Genomic DNA, 26,558 nt, shown 5'->3' on the forward strand with positions numbered 1-26,558 from the left:
CTCTGTTCTAAAGAAACATTTCTTTTATTCTGAGGCTGTGCCTTCTGGTCCTAGATTCTCCCACTACAGGAAACATCCTCTCTACGTCCATTCTATCCAGGCCTTTCAATAGATACAGGAGCCTGAGAGCACGTACCACCAGACTTAAAGACAGCTTCTACCCCACTGTGATAAGACTATTGAACGGTTTCCTTATACAATGAGATGGACTATGACCTCACGATCTGCCTTGTTGTGACCTTGCACCTTATTGCACTGCACTTTCTCTGTAGCTGTGACACTTTTCTCTGTTCTGTTATTGTTTTTACCTGTACTACCTCAGTGGACTCTACTAAGTCAGTGTAACTGCACTGTGTAATGAATTGACCTGTACGATCAGTATGCAAGACAAGTTTTTCACTGTACCTCAGTACAAGTGACAATAATAAACCAATACCAATATATTTGTCAATGAAATTCCCCCTCATCCTTACAAACTCTGGTGAGTACAGGCCCACAGCCATTAAACGCTCCTCATGTGTTAACCCTATCATTTCCAGGATCATTCCTGTAAACCTCTGCTGGACCCTTTCCATCATGTGCTTTCAAGTACCCTGAAACCTCATCCTTAATGATGGACTCTAACATCTTACCAACCACTGAAGTCAGGCTAATTGGCCTATAATTTCCTGTCTTTTTGCCTCCCTCCTTTCTTAAAGAGTGGAGAGACATTTGTGATTTTTCCAGTCCTCCGGAACCATTCCTGAACCTAGTGAATCTTGAAAGATCACTACCAAGTGTCTCCACAATCTCTTCAGCTACCTCTTTCAGAACTTTAGGGTATAGTCCATCTGGTCCAGGTGACTTATCTACCTTCAGACATTTCAGCTTCCCAAGCACCTTTTCCTTAGTAATAGCAAGTACACACACTTCTGCCGCTGTCCCCTGCCCCCCCACCCCGCCCCAAATTTCTGGCATGTTGCTGGTGTCTTCCACAGTGAAGACTGACACAAAATACTTATTCATTTCATCTATTTCTTTGTTCCAGATTACTACCTCTCCAGCTTCATTTCCCAGCGATCTGATGTCCACTCTTGTCTCTCTTTTACTCTTTATAAAGCTGAAAAATCTTTTGGTATCTGCTTTCATATTATTGGCTAGCTTACCCTCATATTTCATCTTTTCTCCCCTTATTGCCTTTTTTGTTGCCTTCTGTTAGTTTTCAGAATCTTCCCAATCCTCCAGCTTCCCACTAATTTTTGCAATATGGTATTCTTTTTTGCTTTTATGTTGTCTTTGACCTCACTTGTCAGCCACAGTTGCCTCATCCTCCCTTTTAGAATGCTGCTGCTTCTTTGGGATGAACTGATCCTGCGTCTTCCGAATTACTCCCTGAAACTCCTGCCATTGCTGCCCTACCGTCATCCTTGCTAGGGTCCCCTTCCAATCAGCTTTGGCCAGCTCCTCTCCCATGCCTCTGTAGTTACCTTTACTCAACTGTAATACCAATACATCTGATTTTAGCTTATCGCTTTCAAACTGTAGGGTAAATGCTATCATATGTATGATCACTGCCTCCAAAGGGTTCCTCCAAATCTGGTTCATTGCATAACATCAAATCCAGAGTTGCCTTTTCCCTAGTGGGCTCGACCACAAGCTGCTCCAAAAAGCCATCTCATGGGCATTCTACAAATCCCTTCTCTTGGGATCCAGTGTTAACCTGATTTTCCCAATCTACCTGCATATTGAAATCCCCCATGATAACTGTAACATTGCCCTTTTTACATGCCTTTTCTATCTCCTGTTATAACTTGTACCCCTGACTTCTGTTTAGACGCCTGTATATAATTCCCATCAGGGTCTTTTTACCCTTGCAGTTTCTTAACTCTACCCACAAGGATTCTACATCTTCTGATCCTATTTCACTTTCTAAAGATTTGATTTCAATTTTTACCAACAGAGCCACCCCACCCTCTCTGCCCACCTGCATGCCTTTTTGATAGGATGTGCATCCTTGGATGTTTAGCTCCCAGTTGTGATCTTCCTTCAACCACTACTCTGTGATGCCCACATCGTCCTACTTGCCAATTTCTAACTGCACTATATAAGCTCACCTACCTTATTTCGTAAACTGCGTGCATTCAAATATAACACCTTCAGTCCTGTATTCACCACCCTTCATCTCATATTTGTCTCCATGTTGCTTGAATGGTTCTTATCCATTTCTAAACTTTGTCTTATTCTTTATTCTGGCAGCTTAAGTAGCCTCTCCTACACTCTTCTTCCCTTTTACTTTATCCATACTTTTCCAATCTATTGAACCCACCCTACTACTATTTAGTTTAAAGACCTATTCTACAGCCCTGGTTATGCGATTCGCCAGGACCCTGGTCCCAGGATGGTTCAGGTGGAGCCTGTCCCATTGGAACAGCTCCATCCTTCCCCAACACTGGGGAATTCGTGCCAATATCCCACAAATTCAAACAGACATCTCCCATGCAAATCTTTGAGCCACGCATTTAACTCTCTGATTTTATTGACACTCTGCCAATTTGTACGTGGCTCAGGTAGCAATCCAGAGACTATTACCTTTTTGGTTCTGCTTTTTAATTTAGTCCCTAGCTGCTCAAATTCCCTCAGCAGAACCCCTTTCCTTGTTCTACCTTTGTCGTTGGTACCCACATGGACTATGGCAACTGGATCTTTTCCCCTCCCACTCCAAATTCCTCTGCAGGTCAGATGGAGATGTCCTGAACCTGGGCACCAGATAGGCAACACAGCCTTTGGGACTCTAGATCAAAGAAGCATAAATTTCTAGAGATTTACTGATTTGGCCTAAAATAAAAATTCTATAGCAAACTTAAAAGCAGATATCAATCTCTAAAATAGATCAAATTTCTCATGAATTATTACCTATCTTGAAGATTTAGCTTCTTGCAGGTTATCAGACCATGGAAAAGATTAGGCATATAGACAAGTACAGCAATACTATTGTAGGTTAAATAAATCAAGTTACTCAGATTATGAATTGCAGTATTTAATTTCCAATGTCAAATGTAAATGTTCTGAAATGAAGAATTTGGATTTTGTTGGTGTAGGCATTGTTGAAAAATCTGTTGGAAACTTTTTTTCAATATAAGATGGAGTTTTGTTTCTGGTGCTTAACAATCACCTGAATAATATGAAGTTGTGGCGACTCACCGTCTAGTCGGGCGAACCGGCTCGGCAGTCGGGTCACGCGGCGTCGGAGCGACGAGGCCCAAGATGGCGGCGGGCCTCGTCTTTCCGAGCGACGGGGAGAACCCGCGCGCGGGAAAGTCCTGATGACGTAGGACTTACGTCATTGCCGGTTTTTTGGGCGGGAGTTTCTCTCCCTTAAAGGGCCCGCACAAGGCGGGAAAATAAACCAGTTCTGTCTGGCAATCCTCTGAGTAGAGTCTTGTTTTATTCCGCGGTAGCAACCGCTACAAAGTCTTTTTTTTAAAAAAAGACTCGTAGATAGGCCCACTCAGAATGTGCAGTGGCCCAGAAAAGGAGAAATTGTTGTAGGACCAATCTGTTAGGAAAGAAAACAAAGCTAAGAGAGCATCAGATGTTTGTAAATCCTGCCTCTCGCAACTGGCAAACGTGAAGGTTGTCCATAAATTCTGTCGAATGGAGTGTTCAGAATGAGTACTGGTTGAGCTCATAATATCTATGATTTTTGTCATTGGTTACATTCTGCTGCAATTGTAGCAATTGTAACAATTGCACAGGAAATTTGGATTTAAATTTCCTTTGGCAAAATGGTCAACATTACTCATAAATTTCAGCATTGTTTGCAAATTACTTCCTCACAGGGACATAGATAAGACTACATTCAATCTTGCCAAATCAGATGTTTTCTGATAATACGTTTACAGAAATTGTGCTCCATAAAGATGGTCTAGTATTTAGGAGGAAATCACCAAAAGCTGTTTATTGAGCTAACCATTTTTTTTTACATTGCTACTCTTAGGATGCATAGTATTCTATGATATAAATAATTGGGAAGGAAATATGTATGGATAACTCTAATTTTCCTTCCTTTGCTGTCTGCATATGGAAATGCTGGGCTTTGTACAGTTATCAAATGACAAGGTGGATTTGGAGCTTTTGGAGTTTCATGTTACCAGTTTCAGAATGATAAATTTGCCTTTTTCTCTTTCCTTACTTCCAGGGTCTCTCCTTGCGAACTAATGTCGCAACTGGGATTAATTTCCCTGGTGCCAATTTCAGCTTACAGGCTACACATTTTCCTTTCAACATAGCAACTTTGTCCGCAATGAGTAATCAACAGCTGGAGGTGGGTAATCTGATCCACATGTAACTAGTGTTCCCAATACCTTGATTGGGTGATTATGTGAGGTTCAAAGAACTATGTATAAGATTAACTTAATCCAGTGTAATATAAAAAGTGCATTATAAAAGGATGTTCTATTTTAATAAATTCTAAGTAGAAAGGTGCTGTTTCCAGACTTTTCGTGGTAAAATACTTCATCCATTGACAAAATTGTTATTTTCTATGTGATGGCAAGTATTTGGCTGGAGGGCTGACCATAGGACTCATTTTGGAGTCAAATGTTTTTAAATTTAGTGCAGCATTCAATTATTAAATCACATTTTACTTTCACCCAAATGTTGTGAAGTTTGGATAGTGGTGCAGGGTTGATAAGATGTGGACATTACACCCGTGCATTGGATGACTTGAATAAAAGCGGGATTCCTGATTTTATTTATCCCTTTCTGTTCCAAAATCTGAATGTTGAAGTCAACTGTATTGCTGTAGTTCCGCACTCTGAGATATGATTTACTTGCACAATATAGCATTTGTAGGATCAGATTAAAGTGCTTTAGCAATGCTTGTCAAGCTGATGTAAGTGGTGCAGAGTATGTGGGAATCTGGTCTGGAATCGTGAATAAATGTAAATATTCTGATTAATCTTATAATTCAGTTCAATAAATGAATGTCACATAATTATACAGATTGGTCCTAATATTTTTTACATGTGGTTGAATTTTTTATCAAGTGAAAATTTGAAGTATGAAATATTTCCACTTAAACATATAATGTAATTGTGAATTTGAATGTTCCTTTTCACTCTTATTTTTTCCCTCTTTAAGGATCTTATCAACCAAGGCAGAGAGAAAGTAGTTGAAGCCAGTACTAGTATAGCAGGTGTGAGAGCAGAGGCTCTTGAAGACCTAATTGCACAAGTGGTAAGAGATTTGAGTACTTATCCCGAAGTCTTAATATGCCATTGTTAATGTAAATGACCTTGTTATAACATTAGATATCTTCTTGCTATCAAAGCCCTTGGTAATGCAGTGGTGTATAGCTGTGCATTGGTCAAAGTCTCAAAAGTGATGCACCTGGAGTTTTCTCATAATAAGTGCTTCAGAGAATATAACTTGAAAGATTTGGAAAAATACTTAATGACAATGTGATAATGCCCAATTTTTAATATTATTAATCTTTAGCTTTTATGCCTTTTCTGGCACAAGCTGATTACACACACATGGTTTGTGTGAAATCATGATACTTTCTGGTGAATGAGGAGGATATTGTATTATTCAGTGAATAATGACAACTGTAATCAATGCACTATTATGATCTGAGGTGAAATGTTGTAAAATTCTGTGTGTTCATTATACAATACAATGAGGAATGTGAAAGGATATCTATAAGTGCTCCTTTACTTAAAAACTCAAATTACATTGTCCCAGATACCTTAATTTCAATGATTTTCTGCTGCTGCTTATGTACTAAATATTTGTTATGCTTACAAAACCTATTAAGTCTTTTTCAAACAATCTTTGCAAGAATTTGGTTACTTTGCCAACACCTGGCTTCAAGTTCTGTGCCTGCTTCAGGAAATGTCAGTGTCACGCCTGGTTCCTCCACTACCTCTTACTACACTATTATTTCGTAAGCTTAAATGTCATGCTTTCAGTGGAATTTGAAGAGACTGCAGGGACCAGGTCAAGAAGGCTGATCTCGTATTTTAAATGATAAGATGAGTAAGTTGCCTAATTTGGTGCCTTCTCACTGGTGGAAAAAACAAAGCTTAAGCAGGTTGATATTTAAAAATTCATGCTGAAAACCATTCTTTAAAATGGAAATTTTTGGAAAACAATGAAAGCTCTCAATCATAGTATCTTGAGGAAAGCAGCAGGATCCTCAGGCATTTTAAACTGTTGAATAAAAAGGGGGATAAGAGATGTCCAGGCTATTGTAGGTATGCTGGCATCAACTCCTGCTTCCTTTGCCTTTTACAGTCTTGTATCATCAATAACTAGGTGAGTTCCAATGCTTGCTTTTATCTAACATTCATTCAGCTGCGGGGCCAAAAATGCAATTGCTGGTCCTTGTATATAGCACTGACTTTCTACCCAGTGTACACTGACTCGTTACATTTTGTCACTTGGAAAATGAACATGGAGCAATGAACACTGATTATCAATACATGAGAGTTAAGCACAGATAGTCATATAATTCCAAAATACAGTGTATTTTCACTCCATATCAATCTAACTCCCCCTTCCCACACCTGACTCCCATCTGCCCATCATCCTTCACCTCTCCTGGTTCCACCAGCCCCTGCCTTGCCCTGCCCTCTTTCTTCTTTATGCTGGCTATCTTCCCTCTACACTCTCAGTTCTGATGCAGACTCTTGACCTGAAACACTAACTACCCCTTTGCCTGCTCTTATCTTAACTTGTGTAACCCCTGCCAACAAAGGTTCTTTTAATCTACCTACAACTCTATCTTTGCAATTAGGTCGGTCCACAAATTCGGAAGAATATTCACCTTGTTTATGCAATGTCCTTTCATAATCTAAATCTTTAAACCCTGTTATTTGAAGTTTCTTAAATATACTTACAAATAGAAGTCATTCTGGATATGTCTTTGAAACTATCTGTACAGAGCATGAAGAGTGATTTTTCCCTCAATTTACCCAAGTGCTTTCTTTGCAAACCTAGGTTTATTGGGGAGCAGTGAATAGTGTGTTACCTGGTGCTATTTGCCTCACTGAAATATGGAGAGCTGTTGCAAATATTGATGATAATCATACTTGTGCTTTTAAATGGTTGTGATTCTTCTAGAACATAAGATAGAGGAACCAAGGGTATTCTCTCCCCTTGAGCCAGCTCTGCCATTCAACGATATAATGGCTGATCTGATTTTGGCCTCAGCTATGTTTTCCTGCCTGGTCCCCATAACCCTCAACTCCCCTATAGATGAAAACCTTGACTATCACAGCTTTGAATAGTTCCTCCTCATCTTTGTCTTCAGTCGGTGATCCCATAACCTGGGGCCGTGTTCCCTAGTTCTATGTTTCCTCTGCAGTGGAAATATCCTCAACATGTATTTTGTCATTCCTCCTCAGAATCCTATATATCTCATGAGATCATCTCTGATTCTTTGAAACTCTAATGAGTTTAAAACATGTCTGCTCGACCTTTGCTCATGTCAGCTTTATGAACCTTCTCTAGTGTTACGTAACAGCAACAAAAGAAACACACCGAGTCGTGTATTAGTGTTAGAAACTATTTTATTAATAACTACTTATGATAATAAGAAAAATAAAAATGTTAGATATTAAACATTAACCCCAAAATGAAACCCGAAGTGTGTGTGTGTGGCAAATTCCCAAACTCCAAGTCCAGGAATAGTTCTCAAAGTTCAGTTCAGCAAGCCATAAGGTGAAACGTGAGCAAAGGCTTTTGGAAAAAGCACAGTTGACTGAAGAAAAAATGTAGAGAGAGAATAGAGAGAAATTACGAAATCCAAATGTTCCACGATGGAACCCATACGACACCTCAGTCACTGATGACCTCCACCGATTTGTTCCGAAGTATTTGCCACCCCGAAAGGCATTTGAGACGTGGCCGTCCACAGAAATACCTGTTTCCTTCTACAGTTTAACGACAAAGTGGACTCCACTGGATTATTCCAAAAATCCATACATGGATTGTAGTGACAGACACAGTTACTGTTTTTCATCCATTGATACAGAGACCAGCAGGCAGTGTCTCTCTCTTCCTCTCTCTCTCCTGACTGCCAAAATGTCAGCACGTCGTTATCTCCTGCTGTTGTCGTAATGACACCACTCTCTCGCTCTCTCTCTCGCTCTCGCTCTCTCTCTCGCTCTCTCTCTCGCTCTCTCTCTCTCTCTCACACAAAACTGTACTATCCCTTAAAGGGACATTCACCAAATTGCAAACTAATCCATAACACTAGCCTGTTTCTAATACAAGTATATCCTCCCTTAAAGGGGGGTTAGGTACAGGAAGAACAAAAATGTTCACAGTACTGCTTGTATGGTCTCAGTAACAATCTTTTTAGTAGTAGCAAAAAATCCCCACCCCCATACTCAATCACTCAATCTGCTTTGCAACGAAGGCCAACATTAGATTATTTTGTACATGCATGCTAACTTTGTATTTCATGAATGAACACACGTGGATCCCTTGATCCAGCAGCATTCTGTTGTCTTCATTTAAACAACATTCTGTTTTTCTGGACTTTCCACCAAATAACTTTGCATTTCATCATCATTGTCCATCTGCCATACTTTTGCTCACTTATTGTCTCTTTACAGGCTCCTTGCATCCTCCTTTCACTATACTTTACCATGGCTCTTTGTATCATCAACAAACATGACTTCAACACCCTTAAGCATCTCATCCAAGTCATTAATATAGTTGTAAATTCTTGAGGCCCAACACCAAGCCCTCTGCTACCTCACAGATCGTCAACCTGAAAAAGTTTCATTTATCTGGACTCTGTTTTCTGTTAATTAGCAAATCCTTTATCCATGCTAATATATTAACCCCAATGTCATTAGTTATTTGTATTTTAACTGTTTATATGGCATCCTATCAAATGCCTCTGGAAATGCAAATATACTTTATCTAATGGTTCTACATTATCTGCTCTGATTTTTACATACTCAAGAATGCTAATAAATTTGTCAAACTCTATTACCCTTTCGTTTGGTCTAGCAATTGCAGCATGGTGTTATTACAGTTTTCTAAATATCCTGCTACTACATTGATAGTAAATTCAGCAATTTCCCAGTGAAATGTCTTGGGTTAACAAACCAGGTAGTTTCCTGCTTTGTGTCTCCTTCTTGAATAGGAGCATTACATGTCTGTTTTACAAGTTCAGTGGGAATTTTCCAAAATATAGGCAATTTAAGAAAATTACAACCAATGCATCTGCTGTTTCTGCTGTCACTTTTAGCACACAAGTGTGGGTACCAGGTCCAGGGAACATCAACCCTTTGACCCACCAGTTTGCCTAATGTCTTTTCTCTAATGATTTATTTTAAATTCCTCACAATCTTTTTGATGCTGAATTTTTCACTGTTACTAGGATGCTTTGTTTCTTCAGTGAAGACTGATGCAAAACAAACTCCTTTTTCCAATTATTAAGTCCCCCTTCATATCCTGTAATGGTATAATTTTTTACATCAGCAGCTCTTTTTGTATATTTGTAAAATCTTCCTGCTATTGTATTTATTACTAGCTTAATCTTGTGATGTATTTCTGCCATGGTTCATTATGGTAGAAGCTGTTCCATGACGGTTACAACACTGGCAACCCCAACAATGTTGAAAATTGTCCAGTTGTGCCCTGTTCACAAAAGGCAGGACAGGTCCACCCTGGCTTATTACTGCCCATTTTACTCCAGTCCTTCAGTAAAGTGATCGAAGTTGTTGTTAACAGTGCTACATTTGGCACTTACTCACCAATAACCTGCTCACCAATGCTCAGTTTGAGCTTTGGCAGGGCCACTCAGCTCCAGAATTCATCACTGCATTTGGTCCAAACATGATGAACCAAATGGGTGAATTCCAGAGGTGAGGTGAGGGTGACTTCCCTCGTTGAGGCAGCATTTGATTGTGTATATTAAGATGCCCTAGTAAAACCAAAGTCAATTGGCACAAAGGGGAAAACACTCCAATGGTTGGAGTTGAATGTCACACAAAGGAAAATGGTGTAGTTGGGGGTCAATCATAAGAGTTTCAGAACATCTCTGCAGAGTTTCTCAAAAGAAATGTCCTGGGTCGACCATTCTCATCTGTTTCATTCGTAAGGTCAGCAGTGGGGATGTTTATCGGTGATTGCAGTGTTTGATTCCATTTACAACTGAACAAATGAAAGAGTCCACATTTCTGTGCAGCAAAACAAATAGTCAAGCATGGACTGAACAGTGGCAAGTAACATTCATGCCACAGGATTGTCAGATAATCACCCTCTCTAACAAGTGAACCCTGCCTTTTTGGCATTGCATCAATGCCATCACTGAATTCCTCCATCCTGATGGTCACCATTGACTAACAACTCAACCTGACCAGCCACAAGTACTGTGGGGTTCAAGAGCAGGTCAGCGACTGGTTATCCTACCACCAGCTGCATGTTGCTGTCTAGGTCACACACCATTCTGACTTGGAAATGTATTACTGTTACTTCCTTGTACCTTAAAAACGAGATGAGTGGGATTACAGCATGGTTGTCCTACAGTGTGGGGCTTTTAATTGCTTCTTCCTAGTGACTCATTCCCACCCAAAATTATTCTATATCTCGATCTTCTGTGTCAAGATTAGTTCTCACTACTCCACTGATGTCCTTTATTAACAGAGCTACCCCATGTTTTTTTTAAATGTATTCTTGCAAAGCATCGTATAACCAAATTTTACAACAAACTTAGCAAATCAAGAAAATGAAAGATTTGACTGTATTGGGCTGCTTTTTCTTAAAACCTTTGTGGGGGGGTGGTGGGGGGTGAGCTGTAGAATGTTTTAAATGGGAGTAGTAATTCTATATTTTCGTTGATTTTCACTGACAGATTGGTTTCAGTTAAGTGTATTCTTTTGCTGAGCATTATGCTCATTGGATATGGAAATTATTTAAAAATTCACTTGCAGGCTGAATTTTCATGAACCATTTAAGGGAACCGCTGCTAGTTTTTTTGTTTGCTCTTCTATTTCAGGTTTGTAGTCTTTTTAACAGCTGTTCCTTTTCTTTAGTGGAAAGAGAATCCCAACCTGACTGAAGAACAGGTTCAAGCAGTGTCACTCACCAAGCAAGCAACCCAAGAGTTAGAAATAAAACGTAGAGAAGCTATGTACAATGATATCCTTTCAAAGCAGCAGCTGGTAAGACCTTTTGGTCATTGAAACCTGTTTTTGATGAATAAGCATTCTGGTTCATATGACAAAAACTTTTTCAATCTTTATTATACCAGCCACATATGGTATGGGTAAATATGTTTTGCTATATCTACCCTTGTCAATTTCTTATTTAAAAAGATCTTAATTGTTCATTGAAATTGGTGTTCCAAGTGGTTAGTTTTAAACATTTTTAAAATCAGTATGGATGAGGAAATATTGTTAAAGGAAGATGACATTTTATAGCTTTATCTTGTTGAATATATTCATATCATTTATCACAGGTTTTACGTTTACAATAAATTGTAGTTCTGTAACTTGATTACTGCATGAACAAAGCTTCAAATAGTTAAAAGTGTAGGAAAAATTGAGTCATAATTACAAAATTTAAGTACCACGTTAAAGTAATCACAATTTTTCGGTAGACCTCACTGCACAAGTTACAAAGAACAGATGCAAATGCAATACTTCATTTCAAATAATTTTTTTTCTAGAAATATGTAAAGACATTAAATTTTACAATCATACTTGATATTTTTATTTAATCTTATCAGAAAAATATATTTTAATCTGAAGTAGATAAACCTTTCACATGCAACTAAATTAAGTCCTTCAACTTTTGCTCATTATTTATTAAGAATCAGGTATTTGACTCTCACAACTGAACTATTTCTGTTTTAGCAGTAGTCTTCAAGGTTACATGTAAAATCACTTGAATCGATTCTTGTTGCCTTAGAAGGGCTGGAATTATTGAGCAGCCAACGAGAGCTAAATTTTTTTCAGGATCTCATTTGCAGTGAATGTAAGAGCTGCTATTGCACAAAACGTCCATTTTATTTTCATTTGTCTGAGAACAGACCTAAAAAGTAATTGTTCAAAGCATAATTTTTAATATGCCTCTGCAGGAGACGGGATTCAAATGTTATTTTTTCCAAAGCCACAGACTGCCATTTTTGTAGCTGATTTAGAATCAAGGTTGCTACAAGAAAGATTTCCCCTTATAACACTTCCTAAGGGGGATATAAACAAGCCAGGTAAAGTGGGGATGAGATAACCAAAGTACCTTAATTTCTAAACTGCCTTTTACTAGAGTGATCAATACTTTCATTTGTAACTAACAATTCTCTGGGTCTCGTATTCAGCACTGAAATGAATCTAACAAGGTAATTACCCCTACAGTATGCGGACAAGTCGCATTGAAAATTGGGATTTTCAGAAACTTGCATTTGGATTTGTGGGTTACCCTTTAGAAGCATATTTAGCATCCCATCTGTAGTTTGAATATTGCATGCAATTTGCATTCTTTTATCTCTTTTCCATTCACAGCTGATACGTTCAGTACAACAGATATTAATGAGCCGAAGACAGCAGCAGATGAACCAGATGGCACAACAGCAGCAGCAACAGTATCCAATGTCTCCGCTTTTAAACCAATTTATGTCTTCAAGAAATCCTGGCCCGATACTTGGTTATCCACACCTCGGTTTAAGAGGACTGTCTATGTATCCACAAACTGCGCCTGGCATACGGCCACCTCCTTTGCAGAGAGCACCACCTGCACCCATGCAGCTGAAGGGACAATCTCCTGGTCCCCCACAGCTGAAACAAGGAATAAAAAATTCAAAGAAATAGCCAATATTATAAGAGATTTTACCAGAAAATACAAACGTAATATTGTGCCTTTGCTATGGTAGCAAGCACATTTCTGAACTGAAGAAAAACAAGTGACCAATTTATAACTGGGACACTACTTGAGTGCATAGAATCGTGCTGAGATATTCAGTGGTAATACTGTCATAGGAGATTCCAAGGAATCTTTAAACATTGTATATAGCCTTAATAAATATGTGACTGGTGAGGAAGAGAACCAGTTTTCTTCCAAGTTTTTATTTTCCTTTTTGCCAGTTTTGTTTAATTCTGATGTATCTGAGCAATTTGAAATATTTTGGGGAGGTGGGAAGTTGAGAGTCCAGAACTCACTGACCAACGAAAATGTATTTAAAAATGTCATCTTTTACACATGCTTCCTATATAGCAGGAATAAGCCCAAGTTGACAAAAGGACAATTCATTATTGTTGCCCCTTCCAAAAATATTTTTGGGTGATGATTTTGTCATGATGATGAAGATTTTTACCCCATCACAATTGAGTTCTTCCACCTCTTGTTCCAAAACAGGAAAATTTCTGAACTGCTGAAACTTCTAGAACAGGTTTATCTTAGATGAATCAAGATGCTATTATTTGCAAGTGTCATTTGGTAATTGTTATGAATGCCAGCTCAAATTTCTGAATAAAGCCTCCATTCTCATAGAAATTGAGGTTAATTCTTTTGCAGTCCCACTGTGCAGTGAATTGATTTAATGATTTTTTTTTCAGCCTTTGTAGTGCAGAACAAGTGGTTTTACTCTACAGGCTAATTTGTGGCCATTGAACCCAATTTGAAATTAAATTCATCTTGCCTTGTGCTAGATGATGGACAGTAAGACAGAATTTTTACTTAGGGTGCAAAGTTGTTTCCTGGATGTCTTTAACTGTGGTTGAACTGGAGAGTGCCCAGTCATGCCCTGTGAGTTACTATTCATCTGGTCTTCACCAAATGTTGATTCAATTAATGCAACTTGATGCATTTGTTACTTTGCTGGAATTAGTCTCTACTCTAAGAATGCCATCCTTTTCAGTCAGGACTCCGTTACAATTATGATTTGAGCAATTCCTGATTCTGCAGGATCTGCTTCAAATGGCTACATTTGATTTTTCCTGGTGCTAGTTATGGCATTGTCAGGGAATGTTGTTTGACATCTACAGATATCTGTAGTCAATGCATAGCCTTGGTATGAGCACCATTTGCTAACCCTTGCATTCCTGATGTGAAGAAACTAACTGTCCTTGGAACAAAAAATATTTCTGTTTGTCTTCAGCAACATTATAGTTCTAGAAATGATCATTTCATTTAATCATTCTCACCACAATTGATTGACTTCATTTCCTCAATTAGAATAAGGATCTGTTCTTTGATGTTCTACTATATACCCAAGTGTTCCATCAGGACTGAGATTATGGCTTTATTGATAACTGAAATTGGTCCTTGACAACCTGGAAAGCTAACATCCAGCTCTCGTAACTTGCATTTATTACATGGCAACTGAACCGTTTTTTTGTTTTATGTAGAGATTATTGTTTTTGTGAGCTTCTAGATCAGCTATAGATGACAACTGTAATGATTGAGACTGTTGGTTCCCTAAATTCTCTCCCTGTTGAATGTGATTTCTGCATCTATGCCCATGTAAAATTAGGCCATGACCACCTTTTGGCTGTCTCCAAGAAAGTATTTTGATTTCAGTGCACAGATGACTAACAGTTCACATAGATGAAGTCTATCCTAAATCTGTAATGCTAAACAATGCACATTCTGCTTTAGGAACCAGAGAACAGTTATTAATATATTCTGCATTATTGCCACTATGCAAATAGAAAATTGATTAGATGAAATTCACCAGAAACCACCTTCAATATCATGGACTAGCCTTGAGGTCATTTCGTACAGTATCTGAATAGCTGGCTTGAGGGGAGACTGACCATCTTACATTAGTTTTCCATCAAGAAAATCTTAATTCATTCCGCCTATTAGATGCTGCTAGGTCAAGCTCCTGTTGTATGTTGTTGACTTTTGTTTAATGAGGGAATCTAGATTATCTCGTAAAGTGCTCTTCTCTTGAATAAAAGCATCTCCATGATTACCAATCCACTCAACCAATTCTGTTATCTTTTGAGTGTATTAAATGGAGTCAATTTGTGTTGCTTGTTTTCAATTCCTGGTTCCAAAACAGGACATTGTCAGCTGAAATCAAATCTTGTTAGGTTTTGGTGGAGAAACAAAAGTCCTGATGTCATTACATTTTTTTTTAAAGAAGTCTTAATGGGATTTTATTCCTATTGAGAACCTTGACTATCTCCTGTGTATGTGGAGGATGCTTCTCTTCAAAGACTGAAGAGCACATTAAGGACAGGTAATGTAAATTTCAGAAGCCTGTTGGGATGTCTGTTTTCATATTATGTAATCACATGACTTTTTGTTTCGTACATACGATTAAAACAGTATAAACTTGTATTAATATGGTAATGCACATTTATTTTGCACCTATACTGTCAGCCAAATGTAAACCAAAAATAAAATTACTCTGCACTCTGGCTGCAACTTTGTTAAAATCTTTACAATTCAAAGCTATTTAGCTAGTGAAATGATTTATGAAAGATGAATGTTTTCTAATTACATCAATGATTCGTGCAAATATGTTCAAATGATTTTATTAGGAACTTGCAGCAGCAAAATGTAACAGTTTAAAGTTTTTATTTGCTGTTGTGTAATATAAAAGACATTATTTTCTTTAAGTTCATTGTATTCACTATGCAATTGATGCAAGATAATAAGCCTCTTGGTCTTATTGAAAGATGAGACTTATTTGGCTGATAATTTAAAAAATAAAATCCATTTGCACAGCAGCTATTTGCTTTCAATGGCTAATTTTTCTTTTAAATAGACCAGCCATCCACTTATCCCCTTATCAATTGATCACCTCAGGGTGCCCTTCTTGGGGATTGCTAAACTTGTAATAAGTTCACATCCATACAAATTCTTCCATAAACTGCCGACAAGATCTTTGGGGTGCGGGAGTGGAAATGCTGTGTATGTTAATGCTGTTGTGATAGACATCATATTTGTTCATTTGGTGGGATGACATCTTCAACTGCCTGCATGACAACCAATTCCTCTCTCCCCCCTCCCCCCCCCCCCCCCCCCCCCCAGCCAAGTCAGTATTGAGCTAGCCAGTCATCTGAGTCTTAACCACTTTCGCCCATCATTTGCAAAGTTGATGTAATACGTAATGTGTGGTTCATTTATAGGGGCTTTGTCTTCTGAATCTCTAAACAATTAAAAGTAAGTGTCCATGCAGTCAGGAAAATCTTAAAATGTACTTGGGCAGTGGGGATAATTTTCATTTCCTTGGTTTTGGTACTCAATGAGCTTTATTTTCTTAGTGCTCTCTTCTACTGTAATTGATTTTCTCTTTTGGAATTTTCTTTTTGTAACAAGAGCAACAATTGCCAGCAGACTTTTTACCAGATATTCTGACAGTACTATTCAAAGATGTTGCTTTTATTTTTCTTAAATAAAAAGAAAAAATAAAGCCATGGATACCACATTGATGGTATTGAGTTAATACGTGAATTTTTCAGATGAAATACACAGTATAAAGTTTTGACTGCTTGGTATGTTTCACTTTAAACTTGCGTTGTACGTTTAAATCTATCTGTGCTCTGTTTGGCACACAATTTGACCAGGAAATAGTTGTGAAATTTATTATGTTTGTGGTTGGACAACAAACTATATCACCCACACTGTTCATTTTTATAAAGTTAGATGTGATTTACATAGTTGCTGTTGCTTAACTGATAAATATGTTGCAGCTTGTATTAAGACTAAAAATGGCGAAAAACCATATTTTCTAACTCGTACTGTCCTTAATTTTGGATGTAAAGCATTCTTTGCTTAGTTATATGTTTTGTATCAGACGTGCCCTAGTTGAATAGCAAAAGGCAAGCCCTAAACTATCATTTGCTGTTGAATTTCAACAGCTGTGAAGATGTAACAATCCTGCTTGCTTTCTACATATTTTAAATTGTTTCAACTGTATTTATTCACTACCGTAAATACTGTAGAACTGATGCAACTTCATCCCATAGGGATTATTGTGTGTAAAATAAGCTCTGGCAGTGTGTTTTAATAGAAATTGTAGTGGATGAATAAGTACGCACACTGTGTTGTCACCTTTGCAAGTGGTATCAAAACATTGAAATTTTAATATTTAATATTCAATAAAAATGACAAAATGAATATGCCTAGGCTATTTATTAAATTGTTTCCTAGAAATCAGTTTGTCTAGTTATATTTTCCTTGGTAAGGTCTGCATTTTTGCAATATGATGCTTGTGATTGAGCATTATTGCAATTAGTGGATTTTGGTCCATTCCTGGGAGCAAATGAAATCTTTTGGATTGTCCTCGTCAGCCTTTAGAATCCATTGCAAGTTATTATAACTTGTTCATTATGTATCTTAAGAAAAAAGTGATTTCTAGTTAGAAGGGATTGTTTGATCTCTTTTGGTCAGGTTTTTTAAAAAATTGCACCTCTTCTATTGTGAAGGAAACATCACAAAATGCTCAACATTTTCCTCAAAGCTCAGAGACATTTTGGGATGCTGAAAATGAACTTTGAGTGAAGAATAGCGTTCAAATCTTTGGTATTTGTTTTACCTTCAGTCGATGAGACCCTAAAGCAAACGAGTATAAAATGATCGTCATTGCTAGATCTCGTATTGTGCCACCTCTGAGGAATCTTGACTAAGGTGTGTTTTGTCATTTACCAGGTGGCTAAACAGATGCTGCATAGATGGAACCATTTCCATCTCTAAAAATAATGTTGGATGCTAGTATACATCTGCTCAGTCCTCAGGTTGTGGATCTTGCTGTTGATATTTTCATAAAAGTATATCAGTATATAATGAGAAGTATGTCCTCAACCTTTTACTGCCTCATCTTTAATTATCAAATAAAATGGTTACAGATACCAAACACATTAAAGCAAGCCTGGAAAATTATCTCCTGAGTCTAATCCATTGTACCCCCGCCTGGTGCATCAGTAGTCCTCAAAAGTAAGTGACCTCACTTCATTGACAAAGGTTTTGGATCCTTTGGCCAGGGTTAGGATGGTGGGTATGTCTATCAGTCACCAATTTTAGTTAAAAATCTCATGTTCTAATACGTGAATTATTAACAGAGGAGAAAATAAATGGGAGCAGGAATTAGACCCTGCAAGCTTGTTCTACTATTCAGCACGATCATGGCTAAATGGTATATACTATTCTTAACAGTCCAAGAAATAGAAGGTGTGGCTAAAGGCAATGAAGGTGCCAGGTTAGCGAGTTGAGGTTCAGCTTGCTGAATAGGTAAATGAGTAGATCTGCGGAGAGCAGCTTGTAACAAGTTGCTACACACCGGTGCCATCTTTTTATTCTATAGTTTTAAAGCATTAAATAACATCTGCACAGAGAGCTTGCAAGTGATTATCCATCTATGCACCAATACAGCATCACTCTTTTATTGATCTCTTTTTGAGTGCAGCCTGCAACTCTTGATAGACACATCATTTAAGAATTTCAGACCACTCACCGACTCTCACAAAATTTTGAAAGATCATCTTTTAATTGAAAATTTGGGACTTTCAAAAGGGATTTCTGGTTAATATTGATCAGATTCGGGTAAAAGTGTTAATTCTTAAATACACAATCCATGTAGGTTGATTTGGATATTGGAGGAAATGATGGAAATTTCTTATCAAATTGTGCAGTGCTGCATGAAGCAGAACCATGAATGGAAATCCAGATGCAGGTAGCCCCTGCATTCATTGGGGGGGGGGGGTGCGGGGCGGGATATGCATTCCTAGGAAATGGTCCATATGATTTTCTGTAACGAAGCTGTGTCATCGCACATGCATCAAGGAATGAGTTGTAAAGAGAAATCCTGTTTTTTTTAATGCACAAGTTCTGTGAGTGAATTTTATTCCGTATCTCAAATCTTGGGTACTGTTTTGTGAATTCTGTAAGAGTGAATTTCCATAACCCAAAATGTCTGTAACGTGGGAGGTCACCTGCATTCATGTACTGCAGTTAGTGGACTTGCATTCAATATAGAAGAGAAGTGTCCATTCATTGTGCAGTTGGGGTGTGATGGAGCTATGTTTAACTAATTTGGAGGTATGGTCCAATGCCAAGAAATGATTTTGCATCTTAACAAAGGGTGGGAATGGAGCACTGGCTCACATGTGCCTTCTTTCCCTTAAAGAAGTTGTGAGGCAGGTGAAGATACCAGTCTTGCTCTTGAGCAGGCAGGGTGATGCAAAGGATTATGCCATTGTTTCATATGTGTGAAATTTGAATGTACTACCTCTAGCAGTTTATGGTGGCTTTGCATACCATTGGGCACTCCAGGTTGATAAACATCCAGTTTGGTACTTGGGCCAAAAAGATAACAAAATTCCAATTGCACACATCTTCTACCAATAAGAGCATGAATGGGCTTGGATTTTTCATCCTTTTTTTTCCATTCAGTTTGGAAGGTGGGGAGATTCAGGGTTTTTTTTAAAAAAAAGTGTTAAGCAAAAGCAGATATTTTCAGTTGGATTTTAAAAAACAGCTGCATGCGTGAGATGCATTAATGTTCAGTCTATAGATTACAGTCAAAACTAAATTGATAATAAATTGTAGGGCTGTTCAGGTTATACTACAATTATATTTTTAACAATATCTTCATGTTTATTAGGATTGCAAATATTTTTGATCTTATTTCCACATTTTTACCACAATCACACACCACTAACCAACTTATTACACAAATGGGGATTGGTCAGTAATATCTCTGAGTGTTTAAATAGCTACATTCTTAAAGCAAGATGAATGAAAATGTCAATTCAGCATAGTTGACATTACTGCCATGGATTTTTAAAACGGGGATTGGGGCAACTGTGCTCTAGCTTATGCCTTCAGGATGGATCTGATTTTTTTTTTAACCAGTGGAAAAACTGAAACATTAAATTCCTAAACGTACATAGAAGCTGCACAGCCCCTGGAGAGTTCTTACTACTTTTACATCATCCAACTACAGTTAATCAGTACATACCTAACTTTTTTTTGTCTCCAAACTTGGATGTTTTTTCAGCAGTTGTCAGTGGATGAAGCTCACTCTCAATTATCTCTCGCATTTATTATTCAATAAATTCCACTCCCAATTGGCACATTCTAATTTGGGGGTACAAACAGACATAAGCCAATGGAGTGTCTTCCACCTCTCATTGAGATCAAAGCTGACATGCAAGTTAACTCCATCTACTTACTTGGCTAGAAAAAAAATAAAGTCACTAATCAAGGCTGCTTTTATTTTCTCAAAGATTGTGCTCTTTGTGAAGAAGTGTTCCCTCACTTTCGTCTTGAATATCCTGCCTTTGATTTTAAGGGTTGTCACTTTTCATTATTTCCTTCCATTTTAAGAATCAAAAAACATACAGTAGTTCCTCAATTTACCAAAGATCAATTTACAAATTTTTTGCTACAACACGATAGCACTTATGTGATGTCTTCCATTTACAAAGCTATTTTTTACTATGATAAATAGTGGGGTTCTGTCGGAATATACTCTACTGAAATACCCAGAATGCGTTTCACTCAGTCTTTTCAATTTGTGCTTTCAAGGAATGTATCCCTTTGTAAGTCAAGTAATTGCTGTATTGTGATAACCTGTTTAATCCTAACTACTTACTGATACTGGCAACTTGATTTCTGATCTGTCACGGAATTCAAAGTAGTCCAAAATTGCTCTCGCTTCAGTGATACAACTCTGAGGGATCTACACTGCTCCATTTCTAATTCCTTTAATTACTCCACTTGTTCCGTGCCTTCTACTGTCAAGGTTCTAAACTCCGAAATCCTTCAGTAAACCCTTTTTTTTAAACCTTCTCCTTAATGAACTTTAACATCCGTGCCCTTAAAGAATTACCACTCTCTACCTCCATCAATTATTCCTTCTATTATTGTTGGTACGTGAAACCACACCAAGGAGGAGGTCAGAAAACAAACTAATATTGAGAAGAGAATGGAATTGATGTAATATGCCAGATGAAATTCCAATCATTAAATGTGAGATGAGGTAACATTTTATTATTTTAAATATAGTAATAAGGCAAAATGCGTGATTAGTCTAGGGGCTCTGGTTCACTGCACCTGATGGTCATTAAAGAAATTAATCTTGGGCGTGTAATGCAAGAGGTGGAGAACATTGAAGCTGATGAAAATTCTGCAAGTGTGCCATTACGCCACAATTCAGTTTTTCTTGGATTTTCCCTACAAGGAAATCATTGAAGGCTTGGTTTGATTTCAATTGAACACCAGTAATTACAGATAATATAAAGTGATTTTTTTTAACTTATAAAAGGGCAAAATATTTTCAGTGATTGGGGGTTGGAACAAAACAACAAAGATGTAAGACTACATGGAAAAGATTTAGGGTTTCAAAGGAAATGAAGAGGAATGAGAGATGCTGGAATGCGCCATCAGATTTCGTGACTGAGCTCAGTTCAGCCCTAACGAATGCGGTAGGTTGTTGAAGGGTGAATGAAGAGGAAAATGAGAAAACCATAGCCAAGTGTTCAATAAAAACCTAGTTAAGAACGAGTGTCTGCTTCTGTGCACCATGGGTTGGAAAAGATGCCAAGGCTTAGGAGAGGATACAAATGAGATTTAATTAAATGGTACAAGAGATGATAAAATTTCAACTGTGTGAAGAGAGCAAAGAAACAACTGGTTCCCAAAGCCAAAAATGTTAAATTAAGATTTAACAAATCTTAAAAATCATGTGTGGATTAGAGGAAGTAAATAAGTTGCTTAATGTGCCGAAAGGTCAGAGAACGCAGGTGTAAGGTAAAAGGAGTCTGCATGAAGAAAATTGTGTGTCAAGTTGTGATCTGGAATGCACAACCTGAACTTGAGTAACTTTCAAAAATGAATTGGATTAATTTTTAAGGATAGAAAATCTGAAGATGTATATGGCAAAAGCTGGGGTTGAGAATGGGAGATGTTTTCTTCAAAGAGCAGACATAGGCTTGATGGGTGGCTTCCTGGTGAAGATAATTTTGATTCCAGAGGGTTTAAGACCACTGCTCATGAAAAGTGCAAACACAGGCCAAATTGTCTAGTTCTGCATTGTAAATTTTCTGCCAGAACATTTCTTGTGCAATCCTTGCTCTCTTTAGATTTATCAAGAACTCATTAAGAGTTTTCCTTTGTCACTGTAATTTACCACCCCCTCTTAGCAAAGAACCCAGGAGAATATTCAATGCTTTACCAGATTGATATTTTGAGGGGAACAGATTTCCATTCCTTCTGTTGGGCTTGCCTGAGACCTGAACTTGTCTCCAGAGGCTCATGTCTAATGTTCTGACCCTGCGGTTTTGTGTGATCTCAAATTCCTCAATTCTAAATCTTGCATTTCTTCCTGCTAAGAGTAAGTGAACTTGATTCCTCTGTCAGCAGCTAGAAGCACAAAAGACGTTTGTATTTTAGGTAGCATCTTTCTTCACAAATGACCTAAATATTCCCAGAATTATTTGTTTCCATTTCAGATTCCCAGCATTTAATTTATTTTTCATTCATTCCTTTGTGGTTGGCCTACCTTATTTTCCTTGGCTCTCAGATGGTGGCAGCCCTGAATTGCATCTTTCAGATTGTGTGATGTTAAGTATTACCCACCACACTTTCTTCTTCTCTCGCTCTCACTTGCAATGCTGCACACTTCTTTTTAAGCTTTTCCCTCTTCTCTACTTTTGCTTCAACCCCTTTCAATAATGGCAGTGCCAAAAAGAAAAAAATCAGAAGACACAACTGAAAGGGAGATATTAAATGTATAATGGGGGTGGGTGGGCAAAAGAGGTCCCAAGAAGTTCCCTTTTGCTTTCTGCACTATCTGAGCATCCAGTCATCCTAACTATGTGCTTTCAATACTTATTCACCTCTCGTTATGGACTTGCATTCTCTTCAATTCTCTGCCCTGAGAGTCTTAGCACTTTTTCCAATCCCCTTCTAAAATTATTTTTTATCAAATATTTCCCCAATAACACTATGATTAATTCAATTTGGATTAAGCCAGTTAAGCATGACGTAACCTTTATAAATCTTTGACTATCCACAATGAGTCCACTAGTTCCCACTGTAAATTTCAGCTGTCCACTCCCTAGGACCTTCAGTCCAATGGAAAATGTGCTACTAGAGTCCAGGGCTTTGGGAAAGAGCAAGAGTCATAGATTGTGGATAGGAGCCTAGATTCCAATCACTGAGGAACAACGTGTCCCGGTGAAATAAGGACAGAGAATTTAGGAAGGATTGGACCAGTGATGGGGTCAGAGTTGATGGTGAGAGGAGAGGGAAGAGTCTGTAAAGAGGACCAGGGATGGCAGAGCAGATGAGGGATCCTTTAGTAAGGCCTGTAGGTGAGGGTGACAAACGAGGTTGGAGTGGAGGCACAGGAAACTGGAGGCATAAGCCTCATGGGGAGTTGGGGGGCAGTAGGGGAATTACACGACTATCAGAGGATCGTGGGGCTAAGTGCATTGACCTCAATGGACGTGAGGGTTTGGGACTATCATGGGCTTGGAATATTGAGATCATGGAGATGCGGGGTCTTGGTGGGGGATGGGAAGATGAAGGAGTGAGATAGGCAGGCAGTATCTGGTCAGTGACATTTGGGTGATCAGCAAAGGAGAAAAAGATATGTGTGGAGTTTACAGTGATCCCACTCCTGAGCTAAACATGGGCTGACCAGCAATGATTGCAAGCTGGACAACCTGATCTCATTTCCCCCACAATGCTCTAAAGGGAGCTTTGCATAGGGAAAGTTGTGAAAATTGCTGCTCCAAGAAGGTGACTGGTTGGATTTCTACAATGGTGCCAATAGCCCACTGATTGTTGAGCCTTTGATTGGAAGGGGACACTAGCAGGGATGACGGTAGAGCAGCAATGGCAGGAGTTTCTGGGAGTGATTCGGAAGGCGCAGGATCAGTTCATCCCAAAGAAGCAGCAGCATTCTAAAGGGAGGATGAGGCAACCATGGCTGACGAGGGAGGTCAAAGACAGCATAAAAGCAAGAGAGGTCATAAAATATTACAAAAACTAGTGGGAATCTAGAGAATTGGGAAGATTTTAAAAACCAACAGAAGGCAACTAAAAAAGCAATAAGGGGAGAAAAGATGAAATATGAAAGTAAGTTAGCCAATAATATAAAAGAAGATACCAAAAGTTTTTTCAGATACTGTCTATAAAGAGTAAAAGAGAAGCAAGAGTGGACATCGGACCACTGGAAAATGAAGCTGGAGAGGTAGTAATGGGAACAAAAGATGGCAGACGAACTGAATAAGTATTGTGCATCGCTCTTCACTGAGGAAGACGCGAGCAACATGCCAGAAATTTGAGAGAGTCGGGGCAGAAGTGAGTGTAGTCGCTATTACTAAGGAGAAGGTGGTTGGGAAGCTGAAAGGTCTTAAGGTAGATAAGTCACCTGGACCAGATGGACTACACCCCAGGATTCTGAAAGATGTAGCTGAAGAGATTGTGGAGGCATCAGTAGTGATATTTCAAGAAACACTAGATTCAGGAATGGTTCTGGAGGACTGGAAAATCGCAAATGTCACTTCACTCTTTAAGGGAGGGAGGCAAAAGACAGAAAATTATAGGCCAATTAGCCTGACTTCAGTTGTTGTTAAGATGTTAGAGTCCAATATTAAGGATGAGGTTTCGGGGTACTTGGAATCACATGATAAAATAGGACAAAATCAGCATGGTTTCCTAGAGAAATCTTGCCTGACAAATCTGTTGGAATTCTTTGAGGAAGTAACAGGTAGGATAGACAGAGAATCAGTGGATGTTGTTAACTTGGATTTTCAGAAGGCCTCTGACAAGGTGGTGCACATGAGACTTCTGAACAAGATAGGAACCCGTGGTATTACAGGAAAGGTACTAGCATGGATAGAAGATTGGCTGACTGGAAGGCAGAGTGGGAATAAAGGGAGCCTTTTCTGGTTGGCTGCTGGTGACTAGTGGTGTTCCACAGGGGTCAGTGTTGGGTCCTCTACTTTTCACGTTATATGTTAATGATCTGGATAACAGAATTGATGGCTTTCTGGCTAGTTTTGTGGATGATGCAAAGATAGGTGGAGGGGCAGGTAGTGTTGAGGAATCAGAGTCTGCAAAAGGACTTGGACAGGTTGGGAGAATGGGCAAAAAAGTGGCAGATGGAATGCAGCATAGAAAAGTGTACGGTCATGCACTTTGGTAGAAGGAATAAAGGTGCAGACTATTTTCTAAATGGGGAGCAAATTCAGAAATCAGAGTTGCAAAGGGACTTGGGAGTCCTAGTGCAGGATTCCCTAAAGGTTAACTTGCAGGTTGAGTCGGTAGCAAGGAAGGCAAATGCAATGTTGGCATTAATTTTGAAAGGACTGGAGTATAGAAGCAAGGATATAATGCTGAGGCTTGGTCAGACCACATTTGGAGTATTGTGAGCAGTTTTGGGTCCCATATCTGAGGAAGAATGTACTGGCATTGGAAAAAGTCCAGCGGAAGTTTACAGGAATGATCCTGGAAATGAAAGGGTTAACATATGAGGGGTGTTTGATGGCTCTGGGCCTGTACTCACCAGAGTTTGGAAGGATGAGGGGAGAATCTCATTGAAGCCTACCAAATATTGAAAGGCCTGGATAGAGTGCATGTGGTGAGGATGTTTCCAGTAGTGGGAGAGTCTAGGACCAGAGGGCACAGCCTCAGAATAAAAGAATGTTCCTTTAGAACAGAGATGAGGAGGAATTTCTTTAGCCAGAGGGTGGGGAATTCATTGCCACAGATGGCTGTGGAGACCAAGTCATTGGGTGTATTTAAAGCGGAGGTTGATAGGTTCTTGATTAGTAAGGGTGTCAAAGGTTACGGGGAGAAGGCAGGAGAATGGGGTTGAGAGGGAAAAATAAATCAGCCATGATCAAATGGCAGAGCAGACTTGATAGGCCGAATGGCCTAATTCTGCTCCTATGTCTTGTGGTCTTAGAATGGTTACAGAATGGAAGGAGGCTATTCAGTTGTACTGGCTCCATTGTAGGAGAAAACCACCTACTCCCACTCTCCTGGACCCTCCCAAGATACCTACCCAGCTTGCTTTTCAATGCTACTATTCACTCTACTTCATGACTTCCTTTGGCAATGTGTTCCAGACCTTAACCACTTGTCGTCTATATAAAGAAAAGTATCACCTTGTATCAGTTTTGGCCAATCACCGTCATTCTTGATCCCTCCACTAATAGGAATGTTTTCTCTCAGTCTACTGGATGTACACTTCACGATTAAATTTAAGCACTTGATCAGAACTCGTTGTTCTCTCCTTCATTCCAAGGAGAATGAACCCAGCTTCTGCAGACTATCCACGTGGCTAAAGTCCCTCATTTCTGGAATCATTTTAATTCTGCCTCTTTTACAAAGCCCTCCCAACCTTCCTAGTGCAGCACCCAGAACTGGAAGCAATATTCTTTCTGTGGCTGACCCAGTGTTTTAGAAATGTTCAGCAAGACTTCCTTGTTTCTATATTCTAACTTTTGCAACCCAACCTCCAACATTTCAATCTAACCTTCCTACTTTGTATGTTTACTTTAAGACTCCTCTGTTCTTGTACCATTTAAAAATTGTGTCCCCAGTTTATATTGCCTTCAACTGGCAGATGGAGTTCAGCCCAGAAAAGTGTG

The 26,558-nt window shown here is 38.7% G+C and overlaps 1 protein-coding gene across 3 annotated transcripts in view; it reads left to right on the top strand.

Annotated features, from left to right (window-relative positions):
* atrx (ATRX chromatin remodeler) overlaps positions 1 to 17,070 on the top strand; it is a 153,395-nt gene extending 136,325 nt beyond the window's left edge. For all 3 annotated transcript variants that reach the window (XM_052020767.1, XM_052020766.1, XM_052020765.1), the window contains exons 32-35: positions 4,178 to 4,303; positions 5,122 to 5,217; positions 11,037 to 11,165; positions 12,504 to 17,070. In XM_052020767.1, the coding sequence (XP_051876727.1) occupies positions 4,178 to 4,303; positions 5,122 to 5,217; positions 11,037 to 11,165; positions 12,504 to 12,809 (657 nt within the window). In that variant the 3' untranslated portion in view covers positions 12,810 to 17,070. The remainder of the gene's footprint in view (positions 1 to 4,177; positions 4,304 to 5,121; positions 5,218 to 11,036; positions 11,166 to 12,503) is intronic.
* The last annotated feature ends 9,488 nt before the right edge of the window (positions 17,071 to 26,558 follow it).

This window comes from Pristis pectinata, chromosome 8, assembly GCF_009764475.1.
Source record: "Pristis pectinata isolate sPriPec2 chromosome 8, sPriPec2.1.pri, whole genome shotgun sequence".
NCBI classification, from domain to species: Eukaryota; Metazoa; Chordata; class Chondrichthyes; order Rhinopristiformes; family Pristidae; genus Pristis; species Pristis pectinata.